General features: G+C 38.9%; 1 protein-coding gene across 3 annotated transcripts in view; it reads left to right on the forward strand.

Annotated features, from left to right (window-relative positions):
- The window catches only part of VWA3A (von Willebrand factor A domain containing 3A), a 528,715-nt gene that overhangs the window by 115,230 nt on the left and 393,586 nt on the right, over positions 1 to 19,899 (forward strand). For 2 of the 3 annotated variants that reach the window (XM_078665117.1, XM_078665116.1), the window contains exons 11-13: positions 28 to 93; positions 621 to 752; positions 19,420 to 19,558. In XM_078665117.1, coding sequence (XP_078521243.1) covers positions 28 to 93; positions 621 to 752; positions 19,420 to 19,558 — 337 coding nt within the window. The remainder of the gene's footprint in view (positions 1 to 27; positions 94 to 620; positions 753 to 19,419; positions 19,559 to 19,899) is intronic. The other variant, XM_078665118.1, reaches the window with a different exon arrangement.

Below are 19,899 nucleotides of genomic sequence, written 5' to 3' on the forward strand. Positions count from 1 at the left end.
GTTAACCTTTTCTATTCCTGAACGTAGGATTCTCTAAAAGCTCTAGCGGAACGTGTTGGAGGGCGATATCACTGTTATTCTTCCAAAAATGAGGTGAGACTGTTAAAAAAGAATGCTTCTTTGCACTTTATAAATCTTCTAATCTTACTGTGGTTGACAAACGTTAGCACTGGAAAAACCGCCAAAAATGCCGAATGATCTCTTGTTGTGCAGCCATCACTCAATCCATCGTTTTGCATTCACATGGTTTCAGGTGCAACACATTTGGGAAATGCAGTGGTATCTTTTTTCATACATAAAAGTATGCGCTTCCTTTTATAATAGGTATGCAAATATTGCAAATGCATATATTTATTTATGTTTACGTGGCACGGTTTGTTCATAATGCTAAGAATCAAGGACAGCCTATTTTGTTTGAATCAACTTTAGATCATATAAGCATCCTTCTATGAGTTGATCCATAGTTAAACCTGAGTGCATTTACTATATGTGCCTTTAAACTACAATTGTTCTTTTTAAGTAGTACAATTCATGCCAGCAGCGGCATAGATGTATCTAATTCATGGGTAAATATATGTTCCAGTTGTATTTTCATCGTGCCTCCTATCTGGTTATTGCAGGAACAGATCTATACCAGCAGTGATGTTCAGATGTTGGTTTGTGAATATCAGCGAGCAAGGGATGTTCTCAACAAGATCAAAGAAATGCGGCAGGGCATGCTGGGTAATGCCCTAATCAGTATAATGCAGGAGGTAATATTGATGATTGGTTTGTATTTTATTTAGTCTTGCCTTTGGCACAGACCTGTGTGTTATGTCCAATGTACAAGTTGAATTGAACAAGTGACAAATAATACTGTTGAAGTGAAACTAAGCAAGCAAAAAAGAACTGGGCAAAGAGTATGGGTGCAGTGAAACTAAACCCTATGTGCAAAAAGCTTGAGGCAGAAACAAGTAAAAATACATCTATTCCGCAAATGCTTCCTGTGCTGCTTTAGACAGCTAATCTATACAATATAATTGAAAACATTCATATATACAAGCATCCAATCTATTTTATTTTCACCAGAACACAACACAAAGAATGTCTCCCCGACGCGTTTCGGTCTTACTTATGGGTGTAGTAAGCAAATCAACTTGTCACGTGACTGCTAACGCCACTTGACTTACGCCAGCCAATAGGAGTTGCATATGATGCATTATGATCTAAATAGGCAAGCAAAATAATCATGTATTGCAGTCGTATTGCTGTTTATTAAAACATGAATAATTATATATATATATATATATATATATATATATTATATATGTTATGGGAATCAATTATAATGTTTACAATTATATATATTTTTTTACATTCTTGAAATACGCAGGTTAAATATGTATTGTCTACGTGCGCTCTCAGAACTGACTCCACTTTTTAACCCCTTGAATGCTCATGATGAGCTGAGCTCGTCATGAGCCACGGCGCTCCGGTGCTCATGACTCAGCTCGTCATGAGCCGTGGAACGCTCGCATGCGGGGATAATTCCCCTGCTGTGCTGAGCGTTCCACGGGAACGGGTGTGATCGTGGCGAGCTGAGCTCGTCATGAGCACAGGAGCGCCGTGCCTCATGACGAGCTGAGCTCGTCATGAGCATGTGAGCGCTGTGCGCGCCCCCCTCCCCCCCAGCACAGCGGGGGAATATATCCCGCAGTGAAGGGGTTAAAGGCATGGCTTGGGGAATCTGGGATGCGACAGTGAAAGAAAGGGGATAGGCCAGTGGCTGATAGAGAGGGGAAGAAAGAGAGGGAGAGAGGGGGTAGCTAGAAAGAGAAAGAAAGGGAGTATAGAGAAAAAGAGAATGAGATAATCCACTAGTGCAATCACAGTAGCCACCGATCAGATTGCTGCAGAGAATGCATCCTCAGAACAGGAAACATGCAATTGTGCTGAAGAGGCAGGCAAAAAAGTAAACAAAGTCAGTTCCAGAACACACACATCAAAGTACAGTAAGCACAGCCAGAATGCATAGACCCTGCAGTCCTTCTAGGAGTTTTAGCAAAGGCAAACAATTAAATAATAAAAACTGCATCTGAGAATTTGCCAATGTGAACTGTAACCCAGAATGCCAATATCAGCATTCCGACCTTGATACCAATAAAAATCTGAGAGAATGTGACAGAGGGGATCAGAGAGCCACCAGGAAAGCAAATTGGACATACTATGCAACCTTGTCAATGAGGCAACCAACCAATTAGATGAAATATTCAGCATTTTCCACAAACATAACAAAATCCAAAGCCATAAAGAATGTTCCAAACACATCCTGGCAACAATGTGAGGATATTTTCATTTATCTTGACTTAAAAATGGCACATGCAGTGGATATTTCCCCCGCTTTTGCTTACTCATCAAACCCTTCTGATCCTACCAGTCTTCCAAGTTATGGCAAATGAAGATTGGACACAATTTACTTGTAAACCAAGACCTCTAATTTGCTAGTTCAACCTTTCCCAGCAGCATTACAAAAAAGATAAATGCCCAACTGCAGCCCCGGACATCACAAATATTGTTCTTGCAACCCCATTAACAGTACGCACTCCACTGCTGAAGAAACTTACAGCATTTCTAGCCACCTCACACACTGATCTCATACTTAACTTACGCAAGTAAAATATTGGTAAGGTAAGTCATAAGATAAGTTCCAGTATACATAGATGAACATTACCATCTTGATGGCCATGAGTCAGAGTTTGGGTCGTGAGAGTTTACTGTTATAGCAACTATTTAGGAGGAACTCTGCAGACACTTGGATGTTGGGATCTATGAAATCCTAATCCGTCTTGGGCTCTTCAAGGATTATGGCACTGTGTACAACAAAAAGGGTTTTTGCTTTGGAATGGATCCAATTATTCCTCAACAATCACAATGTTAAGATCAGGATGGGGTCAATTGAGTCCTCGAACATTAGCGTTCTACTTATTGTACCTTAACCGTCACCATTGTCTTCCCTCCTCTCCAACATCTACATGCTTACCAGAGCCCAACTACTCATCACCTGCAAGATGAGATTCCAGATGTATTCAGAAAATACATTAATCCATATCTCCTGGACCAGGAAGCCGGAAAGTAGGTCAACATCACACAATCACATTTGTTGCTAGATGAGAGAAAGCTTTTTCTGACTCACTAGTAACACGTGACATACCCTATGTGCCAGTGGCAGCTCGCAAGAGGGAGTGGTGGGGAGGGGCAGGATCGGGGGTAGTGGAATCGACATACGACGGCCAGGAGTAAAGTAAGTAAGTAAATAAATAAAACTATTTACCTTGCACTCGCTGATAACGTACCAGAACATGTCTGTGAAGGTGAAACGTCGTTGAGAGATGTTTGTTTTTAGATTGATATGTTCAGATTTTGTTTTGAATCCTTAAATCAATAAAGTGTGTGTGCCTGCAAAATGTCACATTTTAAATGTGCATACCTATACCCGCTGCTTGGTTTTTACGATTTACCTCTCTTGATACAAGCTTGTGTAAGTGGCAGTGTGGCGTATAGCTACTCATCAGGCGTTTCCCTTTTTACTACACCTTACATTGACTGTTTCCCCTAGCTACCTCGCATCCACCTCCCACTCGCACTAGTTCTGAGGTGCCCCTTATTTTGTACCGCACCAGCTTCAGCGCTGGTGCGTGAATGTAAATATGGGGGGGAGGGTGTGGCTAAACGTCTAGGGCCAGGTTCGAGTCTGGCGGAAGGCTCAAATATCCTGTGATGCTGAGCAAATCTGTAATGCAACTGGTCCTCACGTAAATTGCTCTAATACCTGCGGGTTGAGTTTGCGAATCTTAAAACTGCAAAAAAAGTGAATATATATATATATATATATTTCCACGAGCGATCCTGTCGCAGAGGGAACAGCTTAGCAAGTTGGTGCTTGGTTCGGGACCAGGACCGGGTCCCGTGAATAATTGTTCACGAAAGGAAAACCAGCACTCCTGCGCTTTGGAATTAAAGTTTTATTCAGACACTGTGAAAGCCTACGCGTTTCGAACCAGATGGTTCATTCTCACGGCAGTGTTAACAGTTGTCCTACTTCACTTACAATTATATAGCTTATAATGCTTGGTGCATTGTGGGACATGCAGTTTGGCATTCATTATGCATTGTTATTTACATTTCTATGCAAGTTTTACAAAGGAAAAATTGTATATTCACTTTTTTTGCAGTTTTAAGATTATATATATATACTTGAAGATGAATCTATCTGTTTGAGTCACTTCTTTCTTGGATATATATATATATATATATATTACCTACTGGCGATAGCCAGTAGGTATATATAGTTAGGATTGGCTACCATAGGAAATCAGCAACATTCTATTGAGAATAACTTTGGCGCCGATTGAGGAATTTGCGTGTAATTTTCCAAAATATTGGCCAGCTCCACTGCGCTCCTTCCCTGAAAGTTTCGGGGGGATTCGTGAAGTGGGGGCCGAGAAAAAAGGGGGACCCAAAACGTGTTTTCCCCATGTTAATTTCCATAGGACGTTCTGACAAGTCTACAGCCCGAACCGCTGAATGGAATTACGCCAAACTTTGCAAAATTGTAGGGACTGGTACGCAAATGTGCCTTTGCTATATTTGGTGAAAATCCCTCCAGTAGTTCCTGAGAAAATCAAAAGAGAAAAAATATATATATCTATAGCAGCTTACGTGTAAGCTAACTGTAAGCTTACCTTTCGAGCACGAGCTGCATTCTGATTGGCTGCCAATGTCTGTCAACACTCTAAACCAGAAAGTGTTGGCAGCCATCTTGTGCCTCGGTAGAATGAGGCACAGGAAAGCAGAAAAACAAACATGTAGAACTCAAAAAGGGGGCAGGGTAGAAGCACCCTGACCCCCTAGGCATGCTCAGGGGGTCCCACAAGGACCCCCAAGGCAAAATAATTGTTTTCAAAACACAAATTCTTCATCCAGGAAGTGTTGGCAGCCATCTTGGGACCAATATACATGATAGCACCTCATTAAAAAGCATTGCAGTTAATAGAAGGGTTTAGGACTTTAGTTACATTATAAATCATTTGTTGATGGTACCATACTCATTTTAGGAATTGTGGTGTGTTCTAAGGTGATTTTACCATGTGAAAAAGCCTTCTGCTGGGATATCATGAATCATGTTTGAAAGAAAACTATTATCTCATGCTTTTCCCACAGTGGTTTGGAAGGGGATCTATAAGCTAAACTGAAAGCATATTTAGTTCTGTAAATTCACATTATCTTTCTCAGTCATGTGAGAATGAAGTCTGACATTCTCAGTAAAACATGTACATCCAACAAGGGCAGCGACTGTCAGATGATTCCTTTGTGTTCTACTGCAGCTTCCCAGAGTGTTCTAAAGAACAACTAGAGCGCTAACAGTCTTACTTATGACAAAAGTATGGCACACCAGAAGCCATCTTGATTGGAATGAAGTGGTAAGTCTGAAAACATTTAATTTAAAAAGGAACAAAATGAGGGGGTTCATTGTGCCATAGAAAGTATGATTAGTGCTTCAGAAAGAAAAATTAGGGCACATTTTGAGTGACTTCTCAAAGCCTCTTCCATTTCATTAAAAAATTCTGACATGCAGTCTCCCAAGATGGCCACCAGAGACAAAAGAGCCCAAATGTAGCCCAAATATCACCCAGATGTAGCCCAAGTATAGCCCAATGACAGAATGTCCCAGAGTGTTCTAAAGAACAACTAGAGCGCTAACAGTCTTACTTATGACAAAAGTATGGCACACCAGAAGCCATTTTGATTGTAATGAAGTGGTAAGTCTGAAAACATTTAATTTAAAAAGGAACAAAATGAGGGGGTTCATTTTGCCATAGAAAGTATGATTAGTGCTTCAGAAAGAAAAATTAGGGCACATTTTGAGTGACTTCTCAAATCCTCTTTTATTTCATTAAAAAAATTCTGACATGCAGACTGAAACATGCACTTTGAATACCAGCAGCAGACTTCCCTGGTGAGCAGTAGCTTTACTACAGTGATATAATGAGCAACTAGAGTGCTAACATTCAGAATTTATGGCAAATGTGTGACACATCAGAATGCCTTCTTGATGGAACCAAAGTAAACAAGCATTGAAAAGGCAATAGATCTCGCCCTCGTTTAAGTTAAAGCCCTTCTGTTTGTAATGAGGTGGCTTTTTAGCTTTTCTTTTAATAGTGTTTTTCAAACTTTCATGTAAATAACATGCATATGTATGCATATATGTATATGTATGCATGCATTTATATTTGTATTTATATAGATATGCAGATTATATATGTTTATATATGTATGTATATTACCTACTGGCGGTCGCCAGTAGGTATATATAGTTAGGATTTTTTCCCTATGGGATTTTTGAAAATTCTATGTCTAATAACTTTGGCGTTTGAGGACGGAATTGGCTGAAATTTTCTGGAAAATGGAACATCTTGTTTCTGAGCAGCCCCTGAAAATTTGGGGGAGGTTCGTCCAGGGGGGGCCGAGAAAAAAGGGGGGTCCCAAAACGTGTTTTTAACATTGAGTTTTCCATAGGGCGGTTGGCCTCACTTTTAGCCCGAACGGCTGAATGGATTTGCACGAAACTTGGCAAAATTGTAGGGACTGGTAGCCCGATGTGCCTTTTCTAGGTCTCAATATATGTGCTCCAGTGGATTTTGAGAAATTAACGTTTAAAAAAAGATATATATCTGTAAGCGCGCTCCGGGCAGCGCTCCGGTCCGCGGACTTTAAGCGTACCGGAACTTCGCGTAGCTAAGCTGATTGGCTCTCCGGTGTCTGTCAACATTCTAAACAGTCCGGAGCGGCCGCCATCTTGTCTCTCGGTAGGATTGAGAGACAAGAGGAGGCCAAAACAAAGGCGAAAATGACCATAAGGGGGCATACTAGATCCTCCCTGACCCCCTAGGTTTAATGTGGAGGTTTTAAAAGGGCCCCGCGGGGCAAAAAAAACAAAAAAAAAATTATTTTTTTTGCGTGGGGAGCGCCCGGTCCGCGAACCGGGAAGCGTTCTGGGCAGCGTACTGCAATGAAAAATGAATGATAGACTTTTCAAATGCTGTATGTTAATTGATTGTTGTTTTTGTTGATTATTTTTTATTTTCTTTATTTTTTAAGCATTTTTTTTAATGTGATTGTGTTTCATAATTTATTAAACTTTCTAACATTTCATTGTCAGAAATTTCATAATTATCATGGAATATACATTGTAGTCTCTGAGGGTGTAAAATGTCCTCATTTGCAAGGAGGTTATCTACTGCTTGTACACATTGCAGTAGTTCATTGTCCCAAGTTTCATCGAAAAATTCAATGTCAATTTGATCAATTGTATCAATCAATTCTTGGCTGCTGTCTTGCAGGTCCATTTCAAAAGAAACTTGGTTTTCGCCTTCCATTTTGCCTGAAATTTGAATTAAAAAAATATATATTAGTAGAGATAGGGCAATGTTGGGAATAATTTTAGATAGGCATTTTTTATCAGTGAATTTATCTTTGGGCAGTGTATAGTATCAGAGTGGAAGTAGGAATATAAAAATGTGTATGTGATTTAACGTAAGTAAATTCATAATTATACAAGAGAAGCCTAACTCCATCCATAACTATAACAGAGAAGTCTCTCTAAATCTATAACTACTACAGAGGGATAGTATATATCTATCAGAAAAACTTTACCATATTAACTTATAGTGCACAATATACTTCAGTTTTAAAAATAAAAACTTACCTTTAGAAAGAAGTTGAAGGAATTAGTGAAAATACTATTGAAATGTACAGCAAGAAGTAGTAGTCAAAATGGCTGTGTTTTCTTCTCTTCCTTTATATATATTCAGGTATATAACCAATGAAATGTCAGGTAAAAAAAATAGAAAATGAAAGTAACATTTTCATTGGTTGTCAATTCCAACACTTCAGATGTGTTTTGTGAAGTAATTTACCTCAGGGTATTTAGAGAGGTCTACAGGCTAAATGACTAAATGGAATTCCAATCAAATTTGTGAAAATGGTAGGGATTGGTATGTAGTATGAGCTAATCTATATTTGGTGAAATTGTCTCCAGTGGCTTTTCTGTGAACTACTTTCCCACCTTTTTTGATGGTGCGCTTCCCAGGGAGCGACCCGGTACGCGAACCGTTGAGCGCCCCGGTTCGCGAACCTTAAGCGTTCCGGGAGTCCACCATTTTGTGTTTCGGTCGAATTAAGATACAAGATGGAGGGCAAATAATGTTCAGAATGGGTAGAAGGGGGCACGGTAGACTTATCTTGACCCCCTAGGTTTTGTGAGGGTGGCTGAGGAGGCCCATATGTGCGAAAAAAAAACATTTTTAAAAAAAATTTCGCGAGGTTAGCTCCCGGTTCGCGTACCGGGTAGCGCCCCAGGGAGCGTACTTTGTTGGAAATTAGTGAAAAATGTTAGAGTAAAATAATAATTGTGAGTGATCAGATGTAGGGTAGCTCTGAGAAGAGCTTTTGGGTTTATGGTACATTTAGGTACTTATAAGTAGGTACCAATGCACATTCTTAAATTCAGAGTGAAAACTCTGTTGCCCTCATCTGAGAAGTGAACTCCATCTCCTCTGTAGATATCTTGCATGTAGTAACGCAAGTTATTGTTGTACAGGGAGCCCATTCCATGGTCTCTCATGTAAGCTGAAACAGATTTGTTTACATGCTTCCTCGACTTCTCAATTTGTGGACAAAATTGGTTTGACCACCTCCATTTCTGTCTTTGGCATATATTTGAATATACCAAGGCAGTCTGAGGAAAAAGTGCCATCAATTGCTCAAAGGTGTCCTTTAAAAGCATTTCCAGACCTACACCAGTCAAAGTGCCCAAGTCATTACCTCCACAGTGCACAATTAACAGGTCAGGTTTGGGCAAATGCATAAAGGTTTTCACCAATGGTATCAATTGGTGACATTTTAATCCTCTGTGGCCAAACCACTTAATTTCCACATCTTGTAAATTGAGGTTAGGTAATTTCCTGTTTTCAACGTACCTTTGAGCCCAGTGAATATAACTATGTCCAACAATCCAGACAGAAAACATGGTGAGAGAAGGTTCTCCTGCAGTCAGATGAAGTGTGGCAATGAAATGGCAGTTGAAAAAATGAGAGTTTAAAATGAAAAAAACTGTGGAGTTTCTGTGTTCATGAAGCAGTAACAGTGATTGGTGGATTTTGATTGCTGAAAACAGAAAGTTAGGGTGCACGGATGTGTTCTTTGAAAGATGTATTTTGAATGGTCAATAAAAAATCATTAAATGAAAGAATGCACTGGATATGCAGGTGCACTGAGAGTTCAGAGTTCAATTGCAACATTGTTGTGTGAACTTGCAAACACCAGAAGTCTTCCAAGAGGTGGTTGCCATGCAGAAAAGGCAGAAAGGGCAGAGGGGGGAAGGGTTTTCATTTGAAAAAAAGTGAGGGAAGAGTTTTGATTGGGTGACATGAGAGATATGTGTGAAGAATTACAGCATTTCTGTGCTTTTGATAGCTGCAGACTCTGGAGTGCATACCTTTTGCTCTGCTGAAGACAAATTGGTGTGTTTCTGAGACTGTTTTCAAACTCAAAGTATTTGCTAAGGTGAGAAAATATTTCTTTAATTTAGATAGAGAATAGTGTGCTTTAAGGAGAAAATTATGAATTATGTGGCGCAAATTGCTTGTAAATATGCTCCCACATGTGCATGGAAAATTTAGATTTTGAATGTTTGTGTTACATAGCCATGTTAAAAGTGATACAAACATGCTGCAAAGGCAATCAAAAAACGCTTTTATGTGTCTTAAGGACATTTTAAGTAATTTTCCCATGTGCAGTGTTTTGAAATTATGATTTGAAAATCGTTTTTGGGGAAAAGGAATTGTTTTTAAATTTATGACAAGGACATAATGGTGTATGCTTCTTTATACGGCAATTGACTGTCCCTGATGTTATTTTTCCCATTTTAATGTAAGACCTTTCTCTGTGGCGCAAGTTGCTTGTAAATATGCTCCGACCTGTCCATGGGAAATTTAGATTTTAAATGTTTGTGTTACATAGCCATGTTAAAAGTGACCCAACCATGCTGGAAAGGCAATAAAAAAACACTTTCATGTGTCTTAAGGACATTTTAAGTAATTTCCCTGTGGGCAGTGTTTTCAAATTATGAATTGAAAATCGTTTTTGAGGTAAAGGAATGTTGTTAAAATTTATGTGCGCCATATGCCCCCAAATTTCGTTTTCAGGGGTGCAGCAGGGTGTTCTTGAGACACCCCTGCACCTTTGGAAAAATTCCTAATTTGCGATGAGCTAATTGCTAATCGCAAATTGCACCTTCATTCCTATGGGCCTCCTGCTCCATGGAAATGAATGGGTAATTTGCAATTAGCAATTTGCTCATCGCAAATTAGGAATGGTAAAGAATCGCTATTTATTCCTTAAAATTCGCTATTTTGGAAATGCAAAATAGTTATATGATACATATGGCGGTTGATGTCTAACAAGATAAGAAGCTTAGGGATACATTTATGATGACTGGCGCAATGAAGTGGACATCACTTACTTCATTGGTAGAGCTTTACATGTATTATGTCCTCTGTATTCTTCATCAAGCGTAACTTTAATCTGCAATCCTGAGTAGGCCTCACCTTAAACAAACCTCTGGATAGGCCACACCTTATCGTCATCCTGAATTAATCATTTAAAATGCTAGGGACAGATTTATGATAGGTGTATGCCTCTTTTGCGCCACTTACAAAACACTGTCCACGGGGAAATGACTTAAAATGTCCTTAAGACACATGAATGTGTTTTTTTAAAGCGTTTGCAATTTTTTGGGGTGACTTTTAACATGGCTATGTGACTCAAACAGTCAAAATCTAAATTCACCATGCACAGGTGGGAGCATATTTACAAGGAATGTGCTCTATGGGGAAAGGTCTTATAATGTAATATGGGAAAAATGACATCAGAGACACTGAAATGCCTTATAGAGAAGCATACACCATTATGTCCTTGTCATAAATTTGCAAACCATTACTTTTCCCCAAAAACGATTTTCAAATCATAATTTGAAAACACTGCACATGTGGAAATTACTTAAAATGTCCTTAATTCAAAATTTGCTATTCCTTATTTTGCGATTGCACTGAAGGATTTGCAAATTTTGCGATTCCTTAAATGCAATGTATCAACAAAAAATATGTAAAAAATTATATTAAGGATTTGGAAACTACCACCAACTTCTAGTTTGTGGTAATTTGCGAATTCTTTTCAAAAAGCATTTTTTTCCAAAAAACAAAAGGTGCCATATGACGCCTATACATGTCCTTAGGGCATGTATGTGTGCCATATGCCCCCAAATTTCTTTTTCAGGGGTGTAGCAGGGTGTTCTTGAGATACCCCTGCACGCTTGAAAAAATTCCTATTTTGTGATGAGCTAATTGCTAATCGCAAATTGCAACCTTCATTCCTATGAGCCTTCTAGCCCATGGAAATGAATGGGTAACTTGCAATTAGCAATTTGCTCATTGCAAATTAGGAATGGTAAAGAATTGCTATTTATTCCTTAAAATTTGCTATTTAGGAAATGCAAAATAGTTTGATGGTACATATGGTGGTTCATCTGTAACAAGATAAGAAGCTTAGGGATACAATTATGATGACTGGCGCAATAAAGTGGACATTACTTACTTCATTGGTAGGCCTTTACATGTATTATCTCCTCTGTATTCTTCATCAAGCGTAACTTTAATCTGCAATCCTGAGTAGGCCTCACCTTAAACAAACCTTTGGATAGGCCACACCTTATTGTCATCCTGGATTAATCATTTAAAATGCTAGGGACAGATTTATGATAGGTGTATGCCTCTTTTGTGCCACTGTGCGTCACTTTTATGATGCAGCGGCGGTGCTAATTTGCAATTAGCAATTTGCTCATTGCAAATTAGGAATGGTAAAAAATTGCTATTTATTCCTTAAAATTTGCTATTTAGGAAATGCAAAATAGTTTGATGGTACATATGGTGGTTCATCTGTAACAAGATAAGAAGCTTAGGGATACATTTATGATGACTGGCGCAATAAAGTGCACATTACTTACTTCATTGGTAGGCCTTTACATGTATTATCTCCTCTGTATTCTTCATCAAGCGTAACTTTAATCTGCAATCCTGAGTAGGCCTCACCTTAAACAAACCTCTGGATAGGCCACACCTTATCGTCATCCTGGATTAATCATTTAAAATGCTAGGGACAGATTTATGATAGGTGTATGCCTCTTTTGCGTCACTGTGCGTCACTTTTGTGACGCAGCGGCGGTGCAAAAGATTTGCTATGTGGCGACATATTTAAAAATTGATGCATCTAGGCAGATGTGTCATGCTGTAAAGTCCCGTGCCACATGAAACCGATGCAGCAGTGATGTAAAACATGCACCATGTTGCAAGACAGGCCTCATTTCATCTCCAACAAGATAAGAAGCTGAATCTTCTGTAAATGTAAAAATTGTTGTATACACTGCTCAACTTATGTGTACTGTTTGATATGCTAGAGTCCATCTGCACTATGAGATACCTAAGCAAAGGAAACACAGGTGATGTGATTGTGAAATGAGGAAAAGAAACTCCACGTTTTTCAATTACATTACTTGTGTTTTCTAAGTTTACGGATGACATTGTGCAGATGAACTTTAGGTCTGTCTATGGACACAGAAGAGGTCTGGCCGTTGTTCAAGAGTGAAGTGGACATGTTTTACTTCAATGGTAGGCCTTCACATGTATTATCTCCTCTGTATTCTTCAACAAGCATAAATTTGATATGCAACCCTGAGTAGGCCTCATCTTAAACAAACTTTTGGAGAGGACACACCTTATCGTCATCCTGAATCAATCATTTAATCTATCACATTTAACATCTATTAGTTCTACTGCTTCATTTCTTTAATCCTTACTTTCCTGCGTTTGCTACTTCTCTCATTCCTTTCTCTATTACTTAATTATTCTACTCCTTCCAGTATTTTTCTCAGTCCCTCTCTTCTCATACTTCTTCATTATTATTCACTCATTCTGTCTCTATTAATGTTACTGTTTCTGAATGATCTCCAAAAAATTTTAAAACAAGAACAGTAAGTATAAGGATAGGAAACAGACATTTATGTTACAAGAAAGACAGCTATAGGAAGTAAACAAAAGATACTGTTACTCGCAATCCACTGCTGATGATGTCACTGACAATGTCAAGAATGATATAATATGTGACATGATCAGAAGTGGATTGCGGGTAACAGTATGTTTTCTTTACTCCCTGTAGCTGTCTTTCTTGTAACATAACTGTCTGTTTCCTTCCCTTATACTTACTGTTCTTTTTTAAAAAAAAAATTTTGGGTTCGCTCCTGGTTCGCGTACCGGAGTGCGAACTGGAAGCGAACTAAAAGAAATAGAGGTTGGCAGAGTTTCAAAAATTCTACCAATTTTTTTTATAATGGGGAGGTAGTTATGAAAAGAACTTTTTTTTTTGGGTTTTGTTGTTTTAAATTTTTTTTATTATTTTTCTGAACATTTTTTATATTTTTTTGTTTTTTCTGAACATTTTGTAATTTTTTTGTTTTTTGGGGGGGAGGGGGGAAACAAAAATGATTCATTGAAAAGGGCTCAACAGGAGCAACGAAAAAAAGAAGAATTTATTTTTTGGGGCGTTTCGGGCAAACATGATTATTGATAGCTCTCATTATAAGAGTAATGCTACTTTCTCGGTAGCAAAGTGTTTGGTTGCACCACACGCACACTTGCTTTACTTCCCCCATGTCCATTTGAATGTTCGGGATCACCTCCCTCGCCTCTGGTCCCGATACTTCTTTGACAACAGATCTTCTCGCCATTGCCGGGGGATTTTGCTGTTCATCACGAAGCTGGGCAGCACTATAATTATTTGGGTGCCACCTACTCATATGCCTGTGCATCGTATAATTTCCGAAGCTGTATTTCTTGTCAGTGCCCCTTGAAAGTCGATCGTCGCAAATACGGCAAAACACATATCTGGCATTGACTTTTTTTTGCCCTGCTGGAAATTTAAAAAATTGCCAGATGTAGTTTTCTTTTCTATTGTATCTTCTGGGCTCCTCTCGCAAAAACTCAGGCTCTTCCTCCTCTTGCTCCTCTTCTTGATCTTCCTCTTCTTCTATGATTGCTTGAGCAGGTGGTCCTTTCTTCCCTTGAGGAGGTGGGGGTGGTGGTGGGGGAACACTAGCTGAAGCAACAATGGAAGCCATTTCTCTAGAATGTAAAAGGGTCTTTCTCTCACCAAGATGAAAGTCAGAGTGAGGAAAGAAGGAGGGGTTTTCATCATTTGGGAAAAGCAAAAGTTCTCAACCAATGAAAAGTGTTATTTTTAGGTCACCTGACCTAGCCTTCCATCATTATGAAACCAAAAGTGAAATGAACCAATGAAAAGTTTTATTACCAAGTCACATGACCTCTCACGCTCATGTTACGTGCTGCGGAACGCGCCCCGGTTAGCTTCCGGGTCGCTAAGCTTCGCGCCCCGGTCCGCGCCCCGGGACACTTCCGGGTGCGCTAACGCAGTACGTCATAAGACGCATTACGCGGCAACGCGATACCGTCACTATGTTGATTTCTTATCGATTCGCGGACCGGGTCGCGGCATCTATTTGAGCTAACGGAAAGCTTCCCGGTTCGCGGACCGGGAGCGAAACAAAAAAAATATTTAAAAAAAATTATTAATAAACATATAAAATATATTTTTGTATTTAAAGAAGAATACATTTTACAGATATAGATATTAGCTTTTAAAAAAACAATGAAATTCATTGAAAAAACCATAGGTTATAGACCATATATAGTTAGGAATTTGCATTTACAAAACCTTGAAAATTCACTGAAAAAACCATAGGTTATACACCATATATAGTTAGGAATTAGCATTTAAAAAACCTTATTTTACTCACACAAAACCAATGAAATTCCATATATAGTTAGTTGTACTAACTATATATCACGCACCCGCAATCCACTGCTGATCATGTCACATATGACATCATTCATGACATGGTCAGTGACATCACTGATGACATCACTGATGACATCTCAAATGACATCACTGATGACATCACTGATGACATCTCAAATGACATCACTGATGACATCACTGATAAAATCTCATTTGACATTAATGATCACATCACTGATGACATCATTCATGCGATAATACGATGAACCTCTTCAGACTCTAATATAACCTTAGATACACTCAGTGTAAACAGACACTCACAGACTGTCACTCATCCATGGAGTTACTTACACACCTAGTCAGTCATGCAAAGAATCAATCACAGCTCCATTTTCACAACTATACAGTTATACACACCTTACTTATTCAAACATATACTAAAACATATTTACTCACTTATACAATCCTGGATACAAGAGCACAATGATCCATACAGCCACTCACACATTCACTGGCTCTTATGCACAGTTATTTATATATGTCAACTCTCACATGTACTGTATTTTACATATGTACTTACTTTGACATGTAGCACTGAGATATCTATTCACTCACCAATACAGTCATGCACACAGTCAACCACCCATACAGCTGTTTCCACATGCACTTTTGAACCCATACATCTATGCACAGAGTCATACACCTCCCAGCCACCCACACACACTCTCAGTCTCCCATACAAATGCTTGGGCAACCAATCAATAACCCATATAGTTACTCATATAGCTACTGATCAACACATGCAGCAGTTTACAGAACAACAGACATAATGATGCACAAATTAAGACAGTTTAGTCACTAACCCATGCACTCAGTGAGACACATTTAACCACTCACTCATACAGTCAGTCATGCACCTACTAAATCCTTCATCCAGACACTTATACATCCACTCATTCTTAAATATGTAAGACATATTTTAACTTTACAGAAAAATACAGTCACTGGATGTTATCATCAGTGATGTCATCAGTGATGTCATTTGAGATGTCATCAGTGATGTCATCAGTGATGTCATTTGAGATGTCATCAGTGATGTCATCAGTGATGTCACTGACCATGTCATGAATGATGTCATATGTGACATGATCAGCAGTGGATTGCGGGTGCGTGATATATAGTTAGTACAACTAACTATATATGGAATTTCATTGGTTTTGTGTGAGTAAAATAAGGTTTTTTAAATGCTAATTCCTAACTATATATGGTGTATAACCTATGGTTTTTTCAGTGAATATATATATATACACATACATATATATAAATGCATATATATGCATATATATATATGTGTATATGTGTGCGTGTAGATAGACCGAGGCACAAGAAAGCAGAAAAACAAACGTGAAGAAGACAAAAAGGGGGCAGGGTAGATACACCCTGACCCCCTAGGCCTGCCCAGGTTGTCCCACAAGGACAAAAAGGCCCACATTTTTTTTTTTTTTAAACCTGGTCTGTTTATTTTTAAATTACCCCCTGGGGGGTCCAAATCACGGCGGCATAGTGATAAAGAAGTGTGGGGGGTCCACAATCCCCCCCACACTGCCCCGGGGACCGCCGCCCCCGGGGCAAAGCAACGCAGCCCCTTGGCGCATACTGCAGGCTCCTGGTGGGCTACTTGGCCCCCAGGGACCCCTAGTATGCAAGGGGAATTAGTTCCTATTCTGCAAACACGCCAGGGGTTGCGCTGCAGAGAGGTGTAAAAAGGGTGTGGCCTCATTACTCCCCTCTGCAATGCGGCCCCCTGGCGCATACTGCAGGTTCCAGGTGGGCTAGCTGGCCCCCAGGGACCCGCAGTATGCAAGGGGAATTAGTTCCCCCTCTGCAAACACGCCCGGGGGCTGCGTTGCAGAGAGGTGTAAAGAAGGGTGTGGCCTCATTACACCTCTCTGTAATGCAACTCCCTGGCTTATACTGGAGTCTCCTGGTGGGCTAGTTGCCCCCCAGGGACCCCCAGTATGCTAGGGGAATTAGTTCCTCCTCTGCAAACGCGCCAGGGGTTGCGCTGCAGAACGTTGTAAAAAGGGGGTGTGCCCTCTAAACACCTGCCTGCAAAAATGTAGCTAAATCAGTATAAAAAAAATCACAATTAATACATTTAAAAATTGTCATTTAAAAATCTTCGAAATTCAATGAAAAAAACATAGGTTTCAGGCCATATATAGTTAGGAATTAGCATTTAAAAAACCTTGCAAATTCACTGAAAAAACCATAGGTTTCAGGCCTTATATAGTTAGGAATTAGCATTTAAAAAACCTTGCAAATTCACTGAAAAAACCATAGGTTTCAGGCCTTATATAGTTAGGAATTAGCATTTAAAAAACCTTTGAAATTCACTGAAAAAACCATAGGTTTCAGGCCTTATATAGTTAGGAATTAGCTTTTAAAAAAACCTTTGAAATTCACTCAAAAAACTATAAGTTTTAGGGGTGTTATAGTTAGCTGGACATTTCACTCATACAAAACCATTGAAATTGGTCCTATATAGTTAGTTGTACTAACTATATTTCGCGCACCCGCAATCCACTGCTGATGATGTCACATATTAGATCATTCATGACATGGTCAGTGACATCACTGATGACATCTCAAATGACATCACTGATGACATCATCCACGTGACAATCACATACACCTTTTCATACACTATTACAATTTTTCATCACTCTTTGTAAAATACAGAGTATCATATTTGAATCCATTGTCACAGCAATACAAGTATCTAAAAATCCACTCAGTGATTCATAGATGTATACACACATCTAATCACTTACCTGTAGATTCACTCATACATGCTGTCAATGAACAATAGAACACTATCAAAAATACTTATACACCTATATCGACATTAAACAACAGCACACATCCTATTCACATATGAAGTCATCCTACTCACTTATGCAAACAATGGATCATACTTACATATTTACTTAGCAAAACACTTATACAAACACCACTTCATCTATTCATTTAGATAGTAAGTCATACTTAGTGAATTATAAAATCATTATTACAAGTATACAGTTATCCATACAGTCACTCACACAATCATTGAGTCTTATGTATACTTATTTATATACAACAACTGACACATACACTGCCTTTTATTTTTCTAGTTTGTGGGAACGGTACCAGTGAGAAATATATTTGCTCATCACCACGCCCATAAAGAGATTCACTCACCCAAACTGTTAGAACATGTAGTTTTAACTTCATATATCTACTGAATCAACTATTCACACATCTTTGGACAGTCACACCCCCCAACCAAACCACACACCCTTTCACACTCCCATACAAATACTCAGTTAACTAATCAATAACTAATATAGACTTTCACATAGCTAGTAAACAACTGTAGAATCAGTTTACACAACAACTGACAAAGTGATACAGATATTCACACAGTTTAGTCACTATCCACTATATTTAGTGAGACATTATAAATTGGTCAAGCAAACAGTCAATTACACTGCTACTAAATCCTCCATCCAAATATTTATTTATATATATCCACTCATTCTTCAATGCAAATTGCTATATATATAATGCATATTTAAATAACGAAGCAAACCACATTCACTGGATGATGTCATCAGTGATGTCATTTGAGATGTCATCAGTGATGTCACTGACCATGTCATGAATGATCGAATATGTGACATCATCAGCAGTGGATTGCAGGTGCGCGAAATATAGTTAGTACAACTAACTATATAGGAGCAATTTGAATGGTTTTGTATGAGTGAAATGTCCAGCTAACTATAACACCCCTAAAACTTATAGTTTTTTGAATGAATTTCAAAGGTTTTTCAAAAGCTAATTCCTAACTAAATAAGGCCTGAAACCTATGTTTTTTTCAGTGAATATATATATATATGTATATATATATATATATACATATATATGTGTGTGTATATATATATATATATGTGTGTATGTGGGTGTGTGTGTGTGTGTATGTATATATATATATATATATATACACACACATATGTTGGGCTGGTAATGCCTTGTATTAAGATTTCTATGCTGGTGGCGCACAAAATGCCAAAAGGCCATGATCGGGCTGTTTAGGACGTAGCAGAACCTTCCAGTTGCCGCAGTGCAAAGGTTTCAAACGTACACATCTCTACGACCAGTGTAAGGCAGAAACGTATCCGTTTTAAATAGCAATGCTTTGGACAAGGTACAAGGATGTCCTAAAATATATTGCAGACATTTGAAAAGATTGGGTGGAAGGTATGCCCTTATTCGCCTTATGATTAAATCAAATAGTAGTGAAAATGGGAGCTGTGTTTTATAATTAATCGCTTCCTTTTTTGTAGGCTAGTGTACTTTTTTGTTTGTAAATGGCTTGTGTTTTTTGTGATCATGTGTACTGGGTGCTTTTAGATTTCCACAGAGGTTGCCAAGATGCCACCAAACAGGTTTCTACCCCGGCCCGTGAATCACGATGGTCCACTTATTATAGAAAAGCCGCATTTCCTGCCTAAAACATCGCTTGAGTGGCTGAAGAAGAACGGACTCAAAGGTATGGGATACTCTGGTTTAGTGTTTTTAAAGCAAACCACTAGTGCATTTTTCACTTTGATGGTGGGTGTGTTGGGAGTGGATTATGCGGCTGTGCAGCTTCCTGTGTACTATGCTTAATTTGTGCCAGTGTTTGCAGGTAATGGGCACCGCCACTCCTTTTTCGGGGGGGCAGGGACTTATCTTTGATCTTCAGGTTTTGCCCCAAAGTAAGAGAAAGACAGGGGATGGAGGAAGAGAAATGTAAGAAATGAATGGCAAAGGTATAACGTAGGAATGAAAATGAGCCTACAAGAGATAGAGAGGTAGGAAGCATAAGGCAGTGAAAGAAAGAGGCATGAG

Source organism: Lissotriton helveticus, chromosome 10 (assembly GCF_964261635.1).
Source record: "Lissotriton helveticus chromosome 10, aLisHel1.1, whole genome shotgun sequence".
Lineage (NCBI taxonomy): Eukaryota > Metazoa > Chordata > Amphibia > Caudata > Salamandridae > Lissotriton > Lissotriton helveticus.